This window comes from Salmo salar, chromosome ssa04, assembly GCF_905237065.1.
Source record: "Salmo salar chromosome ssa04, Ssal_v3.1, whole genome shotgun sequence".
Lineage (NCBI taxonomy): Eukaryota > Metazoa > Chordata > Actinopteri > Salmoniformes > Salmonidae > Salmo > Salmo salar.
In genome coordinates this window covers 8,807,234-8,821,470 of record NC_059445.1, presented here as the reverse complement: position 1 = coordinate 8,821,470, position 14,237 = coordinate 8,807,234, and the positions used below count along the sequence as shown (strand labels likewise).

Below are 14,237 nucleotides of genomic sequence, written 5' to 3'. Positions count from 1 at the left end.
GTACTGGTGTTCTTCCATGCCGTCCATGGGAGGGGTGCGTCACTTGAGTGGGCTGAGTCACTGACGTGGTCTTCCTGTCTGGGTTGGCGCCCCCCCCCCCCTTGGGTTGTGCCGTGGCGGAGATCTTTGTGGGCTATACTCGGCCTTGTCTTAGGACGGTAAGTTGGTGGTTGGAGACATCCCTCTAGTGGTGTGGGGGCTGTGCTTTGGCAAAGTGGGTGGGGTTATATCCTGCCTGTTTGGCCCTGTCCGGGGGTTTCATCGGATGGGGCCACAGTGTCTCCTGACCCCTAATTGTCTCAGCCTCCAGTATTTATGCTGCAGTAGTTTATGTGTCGGGGGGGCTAGTGTCAGTCTGTTACATCTGGAGTATTTCTCTTGTCTTATCCGGTGTCCTGTGTGAATTTAAATATGCTCTCTCTAATTCTCTCTTTCTCTCTTTCTTTCTTTCTCTCGGAGGACCTGAGCCCTAGGACCATGCCTCAGGACTACCTGGCATGATGACTCCTTGCTGTCCCCAGTCCACCTGGCCGTGCTGCTGCTCCAGTTTCAACTGTTCTGCCTGCGGCTATGGAACCCTGACCTGTTCACCGGACGTGCTTGTTGCACCCTCGACAACTACTATGATTATTATTATTTGACCATGCTGGTCATTTATGAACATTTTAACATCTTGACCATGTTCTGTTATAATATCCACCCGGCACAGCCAGAAGAGGACTGGCCACCCCTCATAGCCTGGTTCCTCTCTAGGTTTCTTCCTAGGTTTTTGGCCTTTCTAGGGAGTTTTTCCTAGGGAGTTTTTCCTAGCCACCGTGCTTCTTTCACATGCATTGCTTGCTGTTTGGGGTTTTAGGCTGGGTTTCTGTACAGCACTTTGAGATATCAGCTGATGTACGAAGGGCTATATAAATACATTTGATTTGATTTGATTTGAGAGAGAAAGAGAGAGAGAGAATCTCCCAAGGCACTGATTACATGGAGGCTCTCAGCATGTTTGCCAGTTCAGGGTGCTGACACAGTGAAGCACCCCACTGACAGTCTTCACTTTCATCTCCCCCCAGGCCTCCTCTCCACTCTCTCCACTCTCTCCACCCCCAGACACCCACCCTAGAGTATCCAGCCCAGCCAAGGGCTGCCTTATCAGGTGCAGGTGAGGGGAGAGGGAGGGTAAGAACCAAAGGCCCCATTGTTTGGCCTACGGGCCAAGAGAAGAGGGGAAGATAGGGGAGGAATGCTCAGTGGAGAGGCTGATCACAGATCAAAGACTTATGGGGATTGGGGGAAGAAGGGAGGGATAGAGGGAATAGGGGGAAGGAAAACCATCATCGTTGGTATTGTGTTCATACAACGAGAGAATGAGAGAACAGAGGGAGGAACGAGGTGACAGTAATTGACCGTATCGTAACAATCCCCTCCACATATTCTCAGTGGGCGGCCGCTGTCCTAATCCTTCCTCTTTCGTTCCTAGATTCTCAAAATCTTTCTCTCATTCTTAAAAACATACAGATTTCTATGGCAGCACAGCGAGCTTCCTGCCTGAGACAATCAACTTCCTGAAGAAAAGGATGCTGGGTAAATGAGTAAATGAGTCTCAGGGGCTGTTTTAGAGGTCCGTGATGAATGCATCTGAAATGGCACCATATACCCTAATTTAAAAGTAGTCCAGTAAAGGAATAAGCATCATATACTGTTGTTTATGTAATTCCATGGTGCCAACTGCCATTTCGGATGCAGTCCACCACGTCTGATTTGCGGTCTCGCAATCTGTAAAAACCTCCTCCTCCTCCGAGCATGTTGGTCTGCTGCATTCTTCCTTCCTCTTCAGTATGATTTCAGGAGGGAGACAGCTAGGTAGGCTACAGGAAGCCTGGAGGTATTTACACTGAAGAGCAGGAGATAGACAGGAACTACAGGAAGCCTGGATGCATTTACACTGAGGAGCAGGAGATAGACAACAACTACAGGAAGCCTGGATGTACACTGCTCAAAAAAATAAAGGGAACACTTAATAAACAACACAATGTAACTCCAAGTCAATCACACTTCTGTGAAATCAAACTGTCCACTTAGGAAGCAACACTGATTGACAATAAATTTCACATGCTGTTGTGCAAATGGAATAGACAACAGGTGGAAATTATAGGCAATTAGCAAGACACCCCCAATAAAGGAGTGGTTCTGCAGGTGGTGACCACAGACTACTTCTCAGTTCCTATGCTTCCTGGCTGATGTTTTGGTCACTTTTGAATGCTGGCGGTGCTTTCACTCTAGTGGTAGCATGAGACGGAGTCTACAACCCACACAAGTGGCTCAGGTAGTGCAGCTCATCCAGGATGGCACATCAATGCGAGCTGTGGCAAGAAGGTTTGCTGTGTCTGTCAGCGTAGTGTCCAGAGCATGGAGGCGCTACCAGGAGAAAGGCCAGTACATCAGGAGATGTGGAGGAGGCCGTAGGAGGGCAACAACCCAGCAGCAGGGCCGCTACCTCCTCCTTTGTGCAAGGAGGAGCAGGAGGAGCACTGCCAGAGCCCTGCAAAATGACCTCTAGCAGGCCACAAATGTGCATGTGTCTGCTCAAACGGTCAGAAACAGACTCCATGAGGGTGGTATGAGGACCCGACGTCCACAGGTGGGGGTTGAGCTTACAGCCCAACACCGTGCAGGACGTTTGGCATTTGCCAGAGAACACCAAGATTGGCAAATTCGCCACTGGCGCCCTGTGCTCTTCACAGATGAAAGCAGGTTCACACTGAGCAGACAGAGTCTGGAGACGCCGTGGAGAACGTTCTGCTGCCTGCAACATCCTCCAGCATGACCGGTTTTGCGGTGGGTCAGTCATGGTGTGGGGTGGCATTTCTTTGGGGGGCCGCACAGCCCTCCATGTGCTCGCCAGAGGTAGCCTGACTGCCATTAGGTACCGAGATGAGATCCTAAGACCCTTTGTGAGACCATATGCTGGTGCGGTTGGCCCTGGCTTCCTCCTAATGCAAGACAATGCTAGACCTCATGTGGCTGGAGTGTGTCAGCAGTTCCTGCAAGAGGAAGGCATTGATGCTATGGACTGGCCCGCCCGTTCCCCAGACCTGAATCCAATTGAGCACATCTGGGACATCATGTCTCGCTCCATCCACCAACGCCACGTTGCACCACAGACTGTCCAGGAGTTGGCGGATGCTTTAGTCCAGGTCTGGGAGGAGATCCCTCAGGAGACCATCCGCCACCTCATCAGGAGCATGCCCAGGCGTTGTAGGGAGGTCATACAGGCACGTGGAGGCCACACACACTACTGAGCCTCATTTTGACTTGTTTTAAGGACATTACATCAACGTTGGATCAGCCTGTAGTGTGGTTTTCCACTTTAATTTTGAGTGTGACTCCAAATCTAGACCTCCATGGGTTGATAAATTGGATTTCCATGTATTATTTTTGTGTGATTTTGTTGTCAGCACATTCAACTATGTAAAGAAAAAAGTATTTAATAAGATTATTTCATTCATTCAGATCTAGGATGTGTTATTTTAGTGTTCCCTTTATTTTTTTGAGCAGTGTATTTACACTGAAGAGCAGGAGATAGCAAGGAACTACAGGAAGCCTGGATGTATTTATACTGAGGAGCAGCAGGAGACAGACAGGGACTACAGGGTTCCTGGAGGTATTTACGCTGAGGAGCAGGAGACAGACAGGGACTACAGGAAGCCTGGATGTATTTACACTGAGGAGCAGGAGACAGACAGGGACTATAGAAAGCCTGGAGGAATTTACCCTGAGGAGCAGGAGACAGACAGGGACATCAGAAAGCCTGGAGGTATTTACACTGAGGAGCAGGAGACAGACAGGGACTACAGAAAGCCTGGAGGTATTTACACTGAGGAACAGGAGACAGACAGGGACAACAGGAAGAATGGAGGTATTTACACTGAGGAGCAGGAGATAGACAACAACTACAGGAAGCCTGGATGTATTTACACTGAGGAGCAGGAGATAGACAACAACTACAGGAAGCCTGGATGTATTTACACTGAGGAGCAGCAGGAGACAGACAGGGACTACAGGGTTCCTGGAGGTATTTACGCTGAGGAACAGGAGACAGACATGGACTTCAGGGATCCTGGATGTGTTTACACTGAGGAGAGGGAGAGAGACATGGACTTCAGGGATCCTGGAGGTATTTACACTGAGGAGCAGGAGACAGACATGGACTTCAGGGATCCTGGAGGTGTTTACACTGAGGAACACGAGACAGACATGGACTTCAGGGATCCTGGATGTATTTACACTGAGGAACAGGAGACAGACAGGGACTACAGGAAGTCTGGAGGGATTTACACCGAGGAGCAGGAGACAGATGTGGACTTCAGGGATCCTGGAGGTATTTACGCTGAGGAGCAGGAGACAGACAGGGACTAAAGGAAGCCTGGATGTATTTTCACTGAGGAACAGGAGACAGGGACTACAGACATCTTGGAGGTATTTACACCGAGGAACAGGAGACAGGGACTATAAAGAGTGGATTTGGAGCAGCTATCTCCGGAATCAATGCATTAAGTCCCTGTGTTTACTTACAGACTCAGGTCAACATAACATATTGCCTAAAGTGGGGATATGTAACCATATCATCACTCCCAGATTAACCCATGTGAAATTACACAGCGCCCATCTGTTTTCTATAGCAGGCTATTCATCCTAATCATCTGTTTTCTATAGTATACTGTAGGCTATTCATCTAAACCATCTGTTTTCTATAGAATACTGTAGTCTAATCATTCTAAACATCTGTTGTCTATAGCATACTGTAGGCTATTCATCTTAAACGTTTTGTTACATAATTTCTAGGGCTCAGAAGTGTGCAGTGCGGAGCATCCCTGGGGCGGCAGGTAGCCTAGTGGTTAAAGTGTTGGACTAGTAACCGAAAGGTTGCCAGATTGAATCCCCGAGCTGACAAGGTCAAATCTGTCGTTCTGTCCTGAACAAGGCAGTTAACCCACTGTTATTAGGCCATCATTGAAAATAAGAATTTGTTCTTAACTGACTTGCCTAGTTAAATAAAGGTAAAATAAAAAAATCCCTCTGGTTGTTGGAGGGAATGCTTCTGTTTCCATGGTGATGGTAAAATGAACCATGAATGGCCCAATCTTTCATGTTGTCACCCCCAAGGCACTAACACACCGTGAGTGTGATGTCACATGGTTCCAAGAGATATTATATAAATGGGGCTTTGATGTGACAATGAACACTGGTCTCTGTGCGCCAGTAAAATCCCTCCCCAACACATGTCCAGGGTTACATCACATAACCCCAGTGGTGGGGGGGATGTTGTTAGGTAACACAGCTGCAGGAAGTGGAACTGATTTTAACAGAGCCCCCAAAATGAAAAAAAACAGACTTTAAAGTGGCTTTATAGGTAGTTACTGTAGTCCTTACTACTACATGTGGTTCTGAGCCCAATCTTCAGCTTAGATTGATAGTCTGTGAGAAGGTCATTGTGAAAAGTTGCACACACACACACACACACTCCTCTCCCATGTCTCCTCCCTCCTTCCCCTCTCCCTGGTATTGTTTTCTGGTGCACAGAAGACTTGGGGGGGGGGGGTGGATTTAACGAACGCAGCACCCCCGCTGCTTATTTGACAGTGCCTCTATCCAGTCCGGCAGTTTCCTGGTGACACTGTGTAATACCGGCAGACTACAAGGAGGCTGGAGACTGGTCAGAGCCAAAATGGCTCTCATTTTGGTCCTTTTTTTGATAGCCAGCCAGGTTGTTGCTAATGGCTAACTAACTGAACTAAAGGAAAATACCCAAGCCATAATGTCTACATGTTGTCCCCCCAGGTCTGGAGGGAGGATTTACAACAGGAAATGACATTGCTGGGGGGGTGGGAGGTGTGTGTCTGTGTGTACGCATGCATGCATGTGTGTGTGTGTGTGTGTGTGTGTGTGTGTGTGTGTGTGTGTGTGTGTGTGTGTGTGTGTGTGTGTGTGTGTGTGTGTGTGTGTGTGTGTGTGTATGTGTGTGTGTGTGTATGTGTGTGAGTGTAGGGGGTTGGAGTGAGGTCTGGGGAGGTTTGGGGATCTATCTGACAAGCCGGCGAGTCTGGTTTCTATCTCCATCGTCCCGGTGATGGGTTGGGGTTAGGGTGATGGGTTGGGGTTAGGGTGATGGATTGGGGTTAGGGTGATGGGTTGGAGTTAGGGTGATGAGTTAGGGTTAGGGTGATGGGTTGGGGTTAGGGTGATGGGCTGGGGTCAGGATGATTGCTTGGGGTTAGGGTGATGGGTTGGGGCGATGAGTTGAGGTTAGGGTGATGAGTTGGGGTTAGGGTGATGGGTTGGGATTAGGGTGATGGATTGGGGTGATGGGTTGGGGTCAGGGTGATGGGTTGGGGTCAGGGTGATGGGTTGGAGTTAGGGTGATAGGTTGGAGTTAGGGTGATGGGTTGGGGTCAGGGAGATGGGTTGGGGTTGGGGTGATGGGTTGGGGTTTAGGGTGATGGGTTGGGGTCAGGGTGATGGGTTGGGGTCAGGGTGATGGGTTGGTGTTAGGGTGATGGGTTGGGGTTAGGGTGATGGTTAGGGTGATGAGTTAGGGTAGGGTGATGGGTTGGGGTTAGGGTGATGTGTTGGGGTCAGGGTGATGGGTTGGGGTCAGGGTGATGGGTTTGGGTTAGGGTTGGGTTTATGGTGATGGGTTGGGGTTAGGCTAATGGGTTTGGGTTAGGGTGATGGGTTTGGGTTAGGGTGATGGGTTGGGGTTAGGGTGATGGGTTGGGGTTAGGGTGATGGGTTAGGGTTAGGGTGATGGGTTGGTGTCAGGGTGATGGGTTTGGGTTAGGGTTGGGTTTAGGGTGATGAGTTTGGGTTAGGGTGATGGGTTGGGGTCAGGGTGATGGGTTTGGGTTAGGGTTGGGTTTAGGGTGATGAGTTTGGGTTAGGGTGATGGGTTGGGGTCAGGGTGATGGGTTTGGGTTAGGGTTAGGGTGATGGGTTGGGGTTAGGGTGATGAGTTGGTGTTAGGGTGATGGGTTTGGGTGATGGGTTGGTGTTTAGGGTGATGGGTTGGGGTTAGGGTGATGGGTTGGGGTGATGGGTTGGGGTTAGGGTGATGAGTTGGGGTTAGGGTGGTGAGTTGGGGTTAGGGTGATTGGTTGGGGTTGCACACACACACATAAGAATATCAGTTCCATTTTATTCACCACAGACAGGTCATCATCGAAATCATACCAATCTATTAAACTGCTGAAGGGAAAATAATATATTTATCTGTTTGATATTACCTCTATATGTAACAGGTGGGAATCGAACCCAGTCAACCCAATGTGTCATGTAACCATTAGACCAAGGTGTGAGAGTGTCATTTGAGCTTACAAGTGTCAGACAGGGCTACCTCATCACGAGAGTGTGACTCAAAATCAGCTCCAACACACACACACACACACACACACACACACACACACACACGCACACACACACACACACACACACACACCAATCTTACCGTTTTGATGGGTTGTCTTAGGCATGGCAGAGAGGCTCTGTAGAAGAGACCAACACAGAGGAAGAGTCAGTTTAGATTTTAAGACTTGACTTAAAACTGCAACATTGGTACTGAAACATTGGTAACACTTTACATACAGGTGTGGTATCTTAATTTGATCACCATGTTGCAGGACAACTTTCCTGCAATTCAGGAAATGTACAATTTGAAGTGTATTTGAGGTTTAAAAAAGCTTCTGAAGTCTGTAATTTCCCCTTTGTTAATTCACACTTTCTTTTCCCTTCCGAAAAATTGAATCAACCCTCTGTAAAAATGTCCATTCATTATAATCCACATAATAATTCACATTTCCTGTTGCTACAGGATTATTTTCCTGCTGTAGCAAACTGGCTCAAATTAAGATCCTGCATCTGTACTGGTTACATTTGTTAGAAGCATCTATGGACCTACTGTCATACCATACGGCTTTACTAGATCTACAAAATGTCCTGCTTAATCACTCCTGATTCCTGGGAATCCTCCGCACTGGATTTCTAGAAACGTGGTCAATAGGCCTGATTTCTACTGCAGGTAAGTCAAGCAGGAAACATGAGGCCAACAGGCCTGATTCCTACTGCAGGTAAATCCCCCTTCCATAAAGGGTGTAAATCTCTGACACTTTAATTAAGTGCTCTCTCATAGGAATGGAATTTAATTCAAGCAAATTCTCAAATATGTTTTACCATGTTTTACAGCTGTCTAATATGATTTAGTACCACCGTTCATTCTTCAGTGTATGTGCATCTGTGTGCGTGTGAGTATGTGTGCTTGCCTGTTCCAGAGTGCAGCTGGCTAGAGAATGTGATTCAAACAAATGATCATCCATTCCAGAGCGTTGAAAACATACATCAGAAATACAACATACATAACTTTACTTTTCACTTTTAAGTCTGACCTTTGACCCAGTAAATGTGTGTTCTTCTAGGCCTAGACGGAGTTACTTGACGCCATGCGGAAGGCCTGGGGCAAACACGTTGTTTTCTGATGTGCAAACGCCTCAATCCAAGGCCACAGCAACAGATAAAGAATTTTCGGACAATAGAGAAGGGGAGAGGGAGAGAGGGTTGTGTGTGTGTGTGTGTGTGTGTGTGTGTGTGTGTGTGTGTGTGTGTGTGTGTGTGTGTGTGTGTGTGTGTGTGTGTGTGTGTGTGTGTGTGTGTGTGTGTGTGTGTGTGTGTGTGGAATGCAGGGGTCTCCCTTGTTCTCTGACATCTGACCTCGGGTCCCGACTGACCTTTGATCTCTGAGCCTGTTTTAATCCAAGACGGGTCCCTGGAATAGATCTGGGGCCAAAGTGTCACACCATGCATATGTTTGTGTATGAGTGTGTGTGTGTGTGTGTGTTCTTAGGTGAGCATTTAACTTATTTAGCAGTGATGTAATCAAGTAACTAAACTTGATTCCAAGTCGAGTCCCTAGTGTTTGAGTCCGAGTTGTCTCACAAACTTTTACAGGTGCACAATCGAGAGCATCCTGTCAGGCTGTATCACCGCCTGGTACGGCAATTGCACCGCCCTCAACCGCAAGGCTCTCCAGAGGGTAGTGCGGTCTGCACAACGCATCATCAGGGGCAAACTACCTGCCCTCAGGACACCTACAGCACCTGATGTCACAACCACCCGAGCCACTGCCTGTTCACCCAGCTATCATCCAGAAGGCGAGGTCAGTACAGGTGCATCAAAGCTGGGACCGACTGAAAAACAGCTTCTATCTCAAGGCCATCAGACTGTTAAACAGCCATCACTAACATAGAGAGGCTGTTGCCAACATACAGACTCAAATCTCTGGCCACTTAAATAAATTGACTTAATAAAGGTATCGCTAGTCACTTTAAATAATGGCACTTTAATAATGTTTACATATCCTACATTACTCATCTCATATGTATATACTGTATTCTATACCATCTACTGCATCTTGCCTATGCCATTCGGCCATCATTCATTCATATATTTGTATGTACATATTCTTATTCATTCCTTTACACTTGTGTGTATAAGGTAGTTGTTGTGAATTTGTCAGATTACTGTTAGATATTACTGCATAGTTTGGAACTAGAAGCACAAGCATTTCACTACACTCGCATTAACATCTGCTAACCATGTATATGTGACCAATAACATTTGATTTGATTATACTCGAATCATGAGTCAAGTCCTAAGTCCCTAGTGTTTGAGTCCGAGTCGTTTACACTCGAGTCACGAGTCAAGTCCTAAGTCCCGAATGTTTGAGTCCGAGTCGTTTGTACTCGAGTCAAGTCGCAAGTCCTTCGGTAGTGCTAAAAGCTGCAGTCCAACCCTTTTTGAAGCTGAATTTGATGACATTGTTGCATATTTGTAAGTCTAACGAGATAATACAGCTTTATAACATTTGCTGTTTTAACTGGTATGTTGAATTATGCAAAAGTCACTACTGGTGGAACCCGAGTCTTCGACTACAGCACTGCTTTACAGTCATGTTCTAGTGTGTCAGTAAGGCCATATTCATTAATGTATTTATTACTGTCACATATACCAGATAGGTGCAGTGAAATTTGTTGTTTTACACGATCAGCCATGGTAGTACGGAACACCTGCAGCAATTAGGGTTAAGTGCCTTGCTCAAGGGCACATCGGCAGATTTTTCACCTTGTTGGCTCGGGTATTCAATTCAGCCACCTTTGGGTTACTGGCCCAACGCTCTAACCGCTAGGCTACCTGCCTCCCTGTTTATAAAGCAGGCTTAAAACTCCTTAACAACACTTCCTGTCCAATTCCTATTCCAACACTATCCAGTTGGTCAGGTCACAGTGAAAACTCCAGCATCTACACATCAAATTCTGTGGGAGACGGCTTAGTCCAAAATAGCATTTGGTTCCCTATATAGTGCACTCCTATGGGCCCTGGTCAGAAGTAGTGCCCCATATAGGATGCCATTTCAGACACAGCCACAGATGTATAGCCAACACAAAGCCTCGTCTCATCCTCTCTGTTTGATGTTGTTGATCAGCTGGGTTGATGGCTGGATAAAACTGTTGTCTTGGTCCCAATCTGTCTGTCTCTGGTTATGTCCCAAATGGCAACCTACCCTGTATATAGTGCACTAGATTTGAGTAGTTTGACCAGAGTTGGGCCCTGGTCAAAAGTAGAGCAGTAGAGGCATTTGGGACTCAAGCCACAGTCTCTTCCACAACCCAGTGTCCGAGCCCCAGCCATGCATACCTCTTCTAGGTCTTATCTAAATCCCACACAACCTCAATCACATTCACCGCTGGCTGGGCTGGCTGGGCTGGCTGGGCTGGATGGGCTGGCTGGGCTGGCTGGGCTGGTTGGTCTGGATGGGCTGGATGGGCTGGCTGGCTGGGCTGGATGGGCTGGATGGGCTGGATGGGCTGGCTGGGCTGGATGGGCTGGATGGCTGGGCTGGCTGGGCTGGATGGGCTGGCTGGATGGGCTGGATGGGCTGGATGGGCTGGCTGGGCTGGATTGGCTGGCTGGGCCGGCTGGGCCACAGTGTATGTGTGTGCGTGTGTGTGTGTGTATGTGGGTCGTGGGGATTCAGAGAAAACAACAGAGGGCTTTATCACACACGCAGGTCACATTTCACGTGGAAATAGAGAGGAATTCCCTCAATAATTTATTGCCCTTTAATTAACCTTCCAACAACACTGGGGAGATACCATTACTGAAGTCCCCCTTTAGGGAGACCCTACAACCCTGTACTTCCCTCATTGGCAGTTCAATTATTAAATCATAACTACAAACACAACAACAACCAGCCAGGACCTTGGCTTGGTATCAGAGGTAGATTCATATGTCTACTTCAGCTGCTTCAGCTGCTCACAATCTGTTCATCACATTCCTCTGTGTGTAGGAGTGTGTGTGTGTGTGTGTGTGTGTGTGTGTGTGTGTGTGTGTGTGTGTGTGTGTGTGTGTGTGTGTGTGTGTGTGTGTGTGTGTGTGTGTGTGTGTGTAGCCTGCCAGATGACTCCTGTGAACCTCGTCATGGCCACTATAACAATTGGCTTTATTATTGGTTATTTTTATCTACTCACATTTGTCTACTTCCTGGTGGCTGAGCCGGGTCACAGGTGTGTGCACAGTTTAGGTTAATCTCATTGCTATGCCATCGGGACAATGGTAGAATCTCTTCTGGTGTGGTGTGTTTTAAAACACAGGCCTCCACTGCCTCATTTACTACAGCTAATTTACTGGTGGAGGGAGGCAGGCAGGCAGAGAGAGAGAGAGAGAGAGAGAGAGAGAGAGAGAGAGAGAGAGAGAGAGAGAGAGAGAGAGAGAGAGAGAGAGAGAGGTGTGTGGATGTGAGAGTGTGTGTATTTGTGTCTGTGCATGTCTCCATGTGCACGTGTGTGTACGTTCTGCAGGGTGTGTATGACACAGGGGGTAAACAACACTATGCAATGCAGCGCTTTGGCATGTGGCTCTAGTCTTGCATGACGTAAATCGAGTCTGCCATGCCAGACTTCCAGACCACCACCCTCCCCTCCCCCAAAAAACTATCTCCAGCTGCGGACTGGGCCCTCTGACTCTGACCACCCATGGTCTCAGCAGACCCAGGGATTAGACAGGCTCAAGCCAAGCCAATCCATTCTCTCTCCCCACACCAGCTGGTTTAATTGGTGCCAGTGGCATGGCTATGCTATGGTCAGGTAAGCTGGACGGAGAGGGATGGAGGTAGGAGGACACTGTGTGTGAGAAGGAGAAGAGGAGAGGGAGAAAGGGGTGGGAAGGGGGGGAAGAGAGAGAAAGAGAGAGTCAAGCAGTGTTTCTGTGTGCGTGTGTTTGTATGAGTGTGTGTTTGTACAGAGGGCCTTGGTTTTATCTTATCTCTGGTCTGTGACTGCAGTGTGAGTGTGACAGACCAATCAGCCCTGCACTTATAAAGGAATTCATTCTCCACACTCCAAGCCCTGCGCGCACATGCCCTTCAAAACGTTCTCTCTCTTTTCACTGCACCCCGTTTCTCAGAGACAAGACCCCCAGTCCCCCGCCTCCCTCGCCCTTACACCTTCTCCCCTCTCCCTATACCCCATTCCACCTTTTAACGATTTCCAGATGTGTCATATTACATTTGAAGTGTGTCAACAGGACGTGATGTCATATTTCCTGGTGGTGAGGGACTACTTCCTGGTAAAGAAATGAGGCCTATACCTGGAAAAGGCTGTACGGACACTCCTGACCTGCTTTGGTTAGTAACAGGTCAGCAGTGTCCGTTTAGCCTCTCCTTCTACACCTGTCATGTGTTTCAGATTACGTTTGGATGTTTTTGAAATGATATTTAACCACACAGTTCAGTTTTGCGTAAGTTAAACCGCAAAACACAGGTGGTATTGTAGAGTGCGTTATAACATTGGATTCAAGACTTCATATTCACATTCCTATTCTTATTCTGTACACGTCAATGCACCAATGCCTGAAGTACATCACATCTTCATAATGTGATATATACAGATGGGTCCTAGGCAGTGTTTTACACTAATCTACGTTGGGAAATGGGCACGGTTTACTGAGTGGCTTAAGGAAGCAGACAACTTCAGCAGCTGCTAGCTGATCATTCCCACACAGGCTGCCAGCCGCGTACTTGCCCTCTTGTTCAACCTGCTGGACATGAGATACGGTCAGTACAGGAGTGATGTTGATGGAAAAAGGGAGAGGAGAGAAAGAGAGAGTGACACAGACCCCCCCCCCCCCACGCACACACTCACACACAGACCCACCCACCACACACAGACCCACACCCCACACACAGTGTGTTTGTTTAGAGCACCAAGCCAAAGCAGCAGGCTTCTGGTTTTATCCAGTGTCTGCTGGGATTTAGTGTTAGGCCCTCTGAGTGTAAACGGCTGGCAGGCCAGTGGAATCTATCAACAGACGAGAGACACACCAACTCCTACCTCCTCCTTCTCCTCCCAACTCCTACCTCCTCCTCCTCCCATTACCACAGACTGGCCTTGTCTGGTCTGGTCCTCCTATCACACTGAGGTCATTGCTGTCCTCCTCCTGACTAACACCTCTTCTTTTTGCCTCGTTGTTGATGACATGCCATTTGTCTCCTGGCTCTGTCTTACCAAGCAGAGAAAATGGGGATCAGTCACATGAGCCTGAATCCAGCAACAATGCTAACTCCTGAATTAGCATGAGCCTGACTCCAGTAACAATGCTAACTCCTGAATTAGCATGAGCCTGACTCCAGTAACAATGCTAGCTCCTGGATTAGCATGAGCCTGACTCCAGTAACAATGCTAACTCCTGGATTAGCATGAGCCTGACTCCAGTAACAATGCTAACTCCTGAATTAGCATGAGCCTGACTCCAGTAACAATGCTAGCTCCTGGATTAGCATGAGCCTGACTCCAGTAACAATGCTAACTCCTGGATTAGCATGAGCCTGACTCCAGTAACAATGCTAACTCCTGGATTAGCATGAGCCTGACTCCAGTAACAATGCTAACTCCTGGATTAGCATGAGCCTGACTCCAGTAACAATGCTAACTCCTGGATTAGCATGAGCCTGACTCCAGTAACAATGCTAGCTCCTGGATTAGCCAATGGTGCTTTGGGGGACAACAACAGAGTGGGCTGAGTCCCACAGCAGGGTTGAATTGTCTCATATGGAGGACAGAGGCCATGGTAGACCTCCTATTTAATGACCTACTGAGGGACTGCTGGTAGTCTCTCTCTCTCTCTCTCTCTCTCTCTCTCTC

The 14,237-nt window shown here is 48.0% G+C and overlaps 1 protein-coding gene across 2 annotated transcripts in view; it reads right to left on the bottom strand.

The window, feature by feature from the left end:
- LOC106602231 (rho GTPase-activating protein 7) overlaps positions 1-14,237 on the bottom strand; it is a 173,152-nt gene that overhangs the window by 136,223 nt on the left and 22,692 nt on the right. For both annotated transcript variants that reach the window (XM_045716410.1, XM_045716411.1), the window contains one exon: positions 7,496-7,532. In XM_045716410.1, coding sequence (XP_045572366.1) covers positions 7,496-7,532 — 37 coding nt within the window. The remainder of the gene's footprint in view (positions 1-7,495; positions 7,533-14,237) is intronic.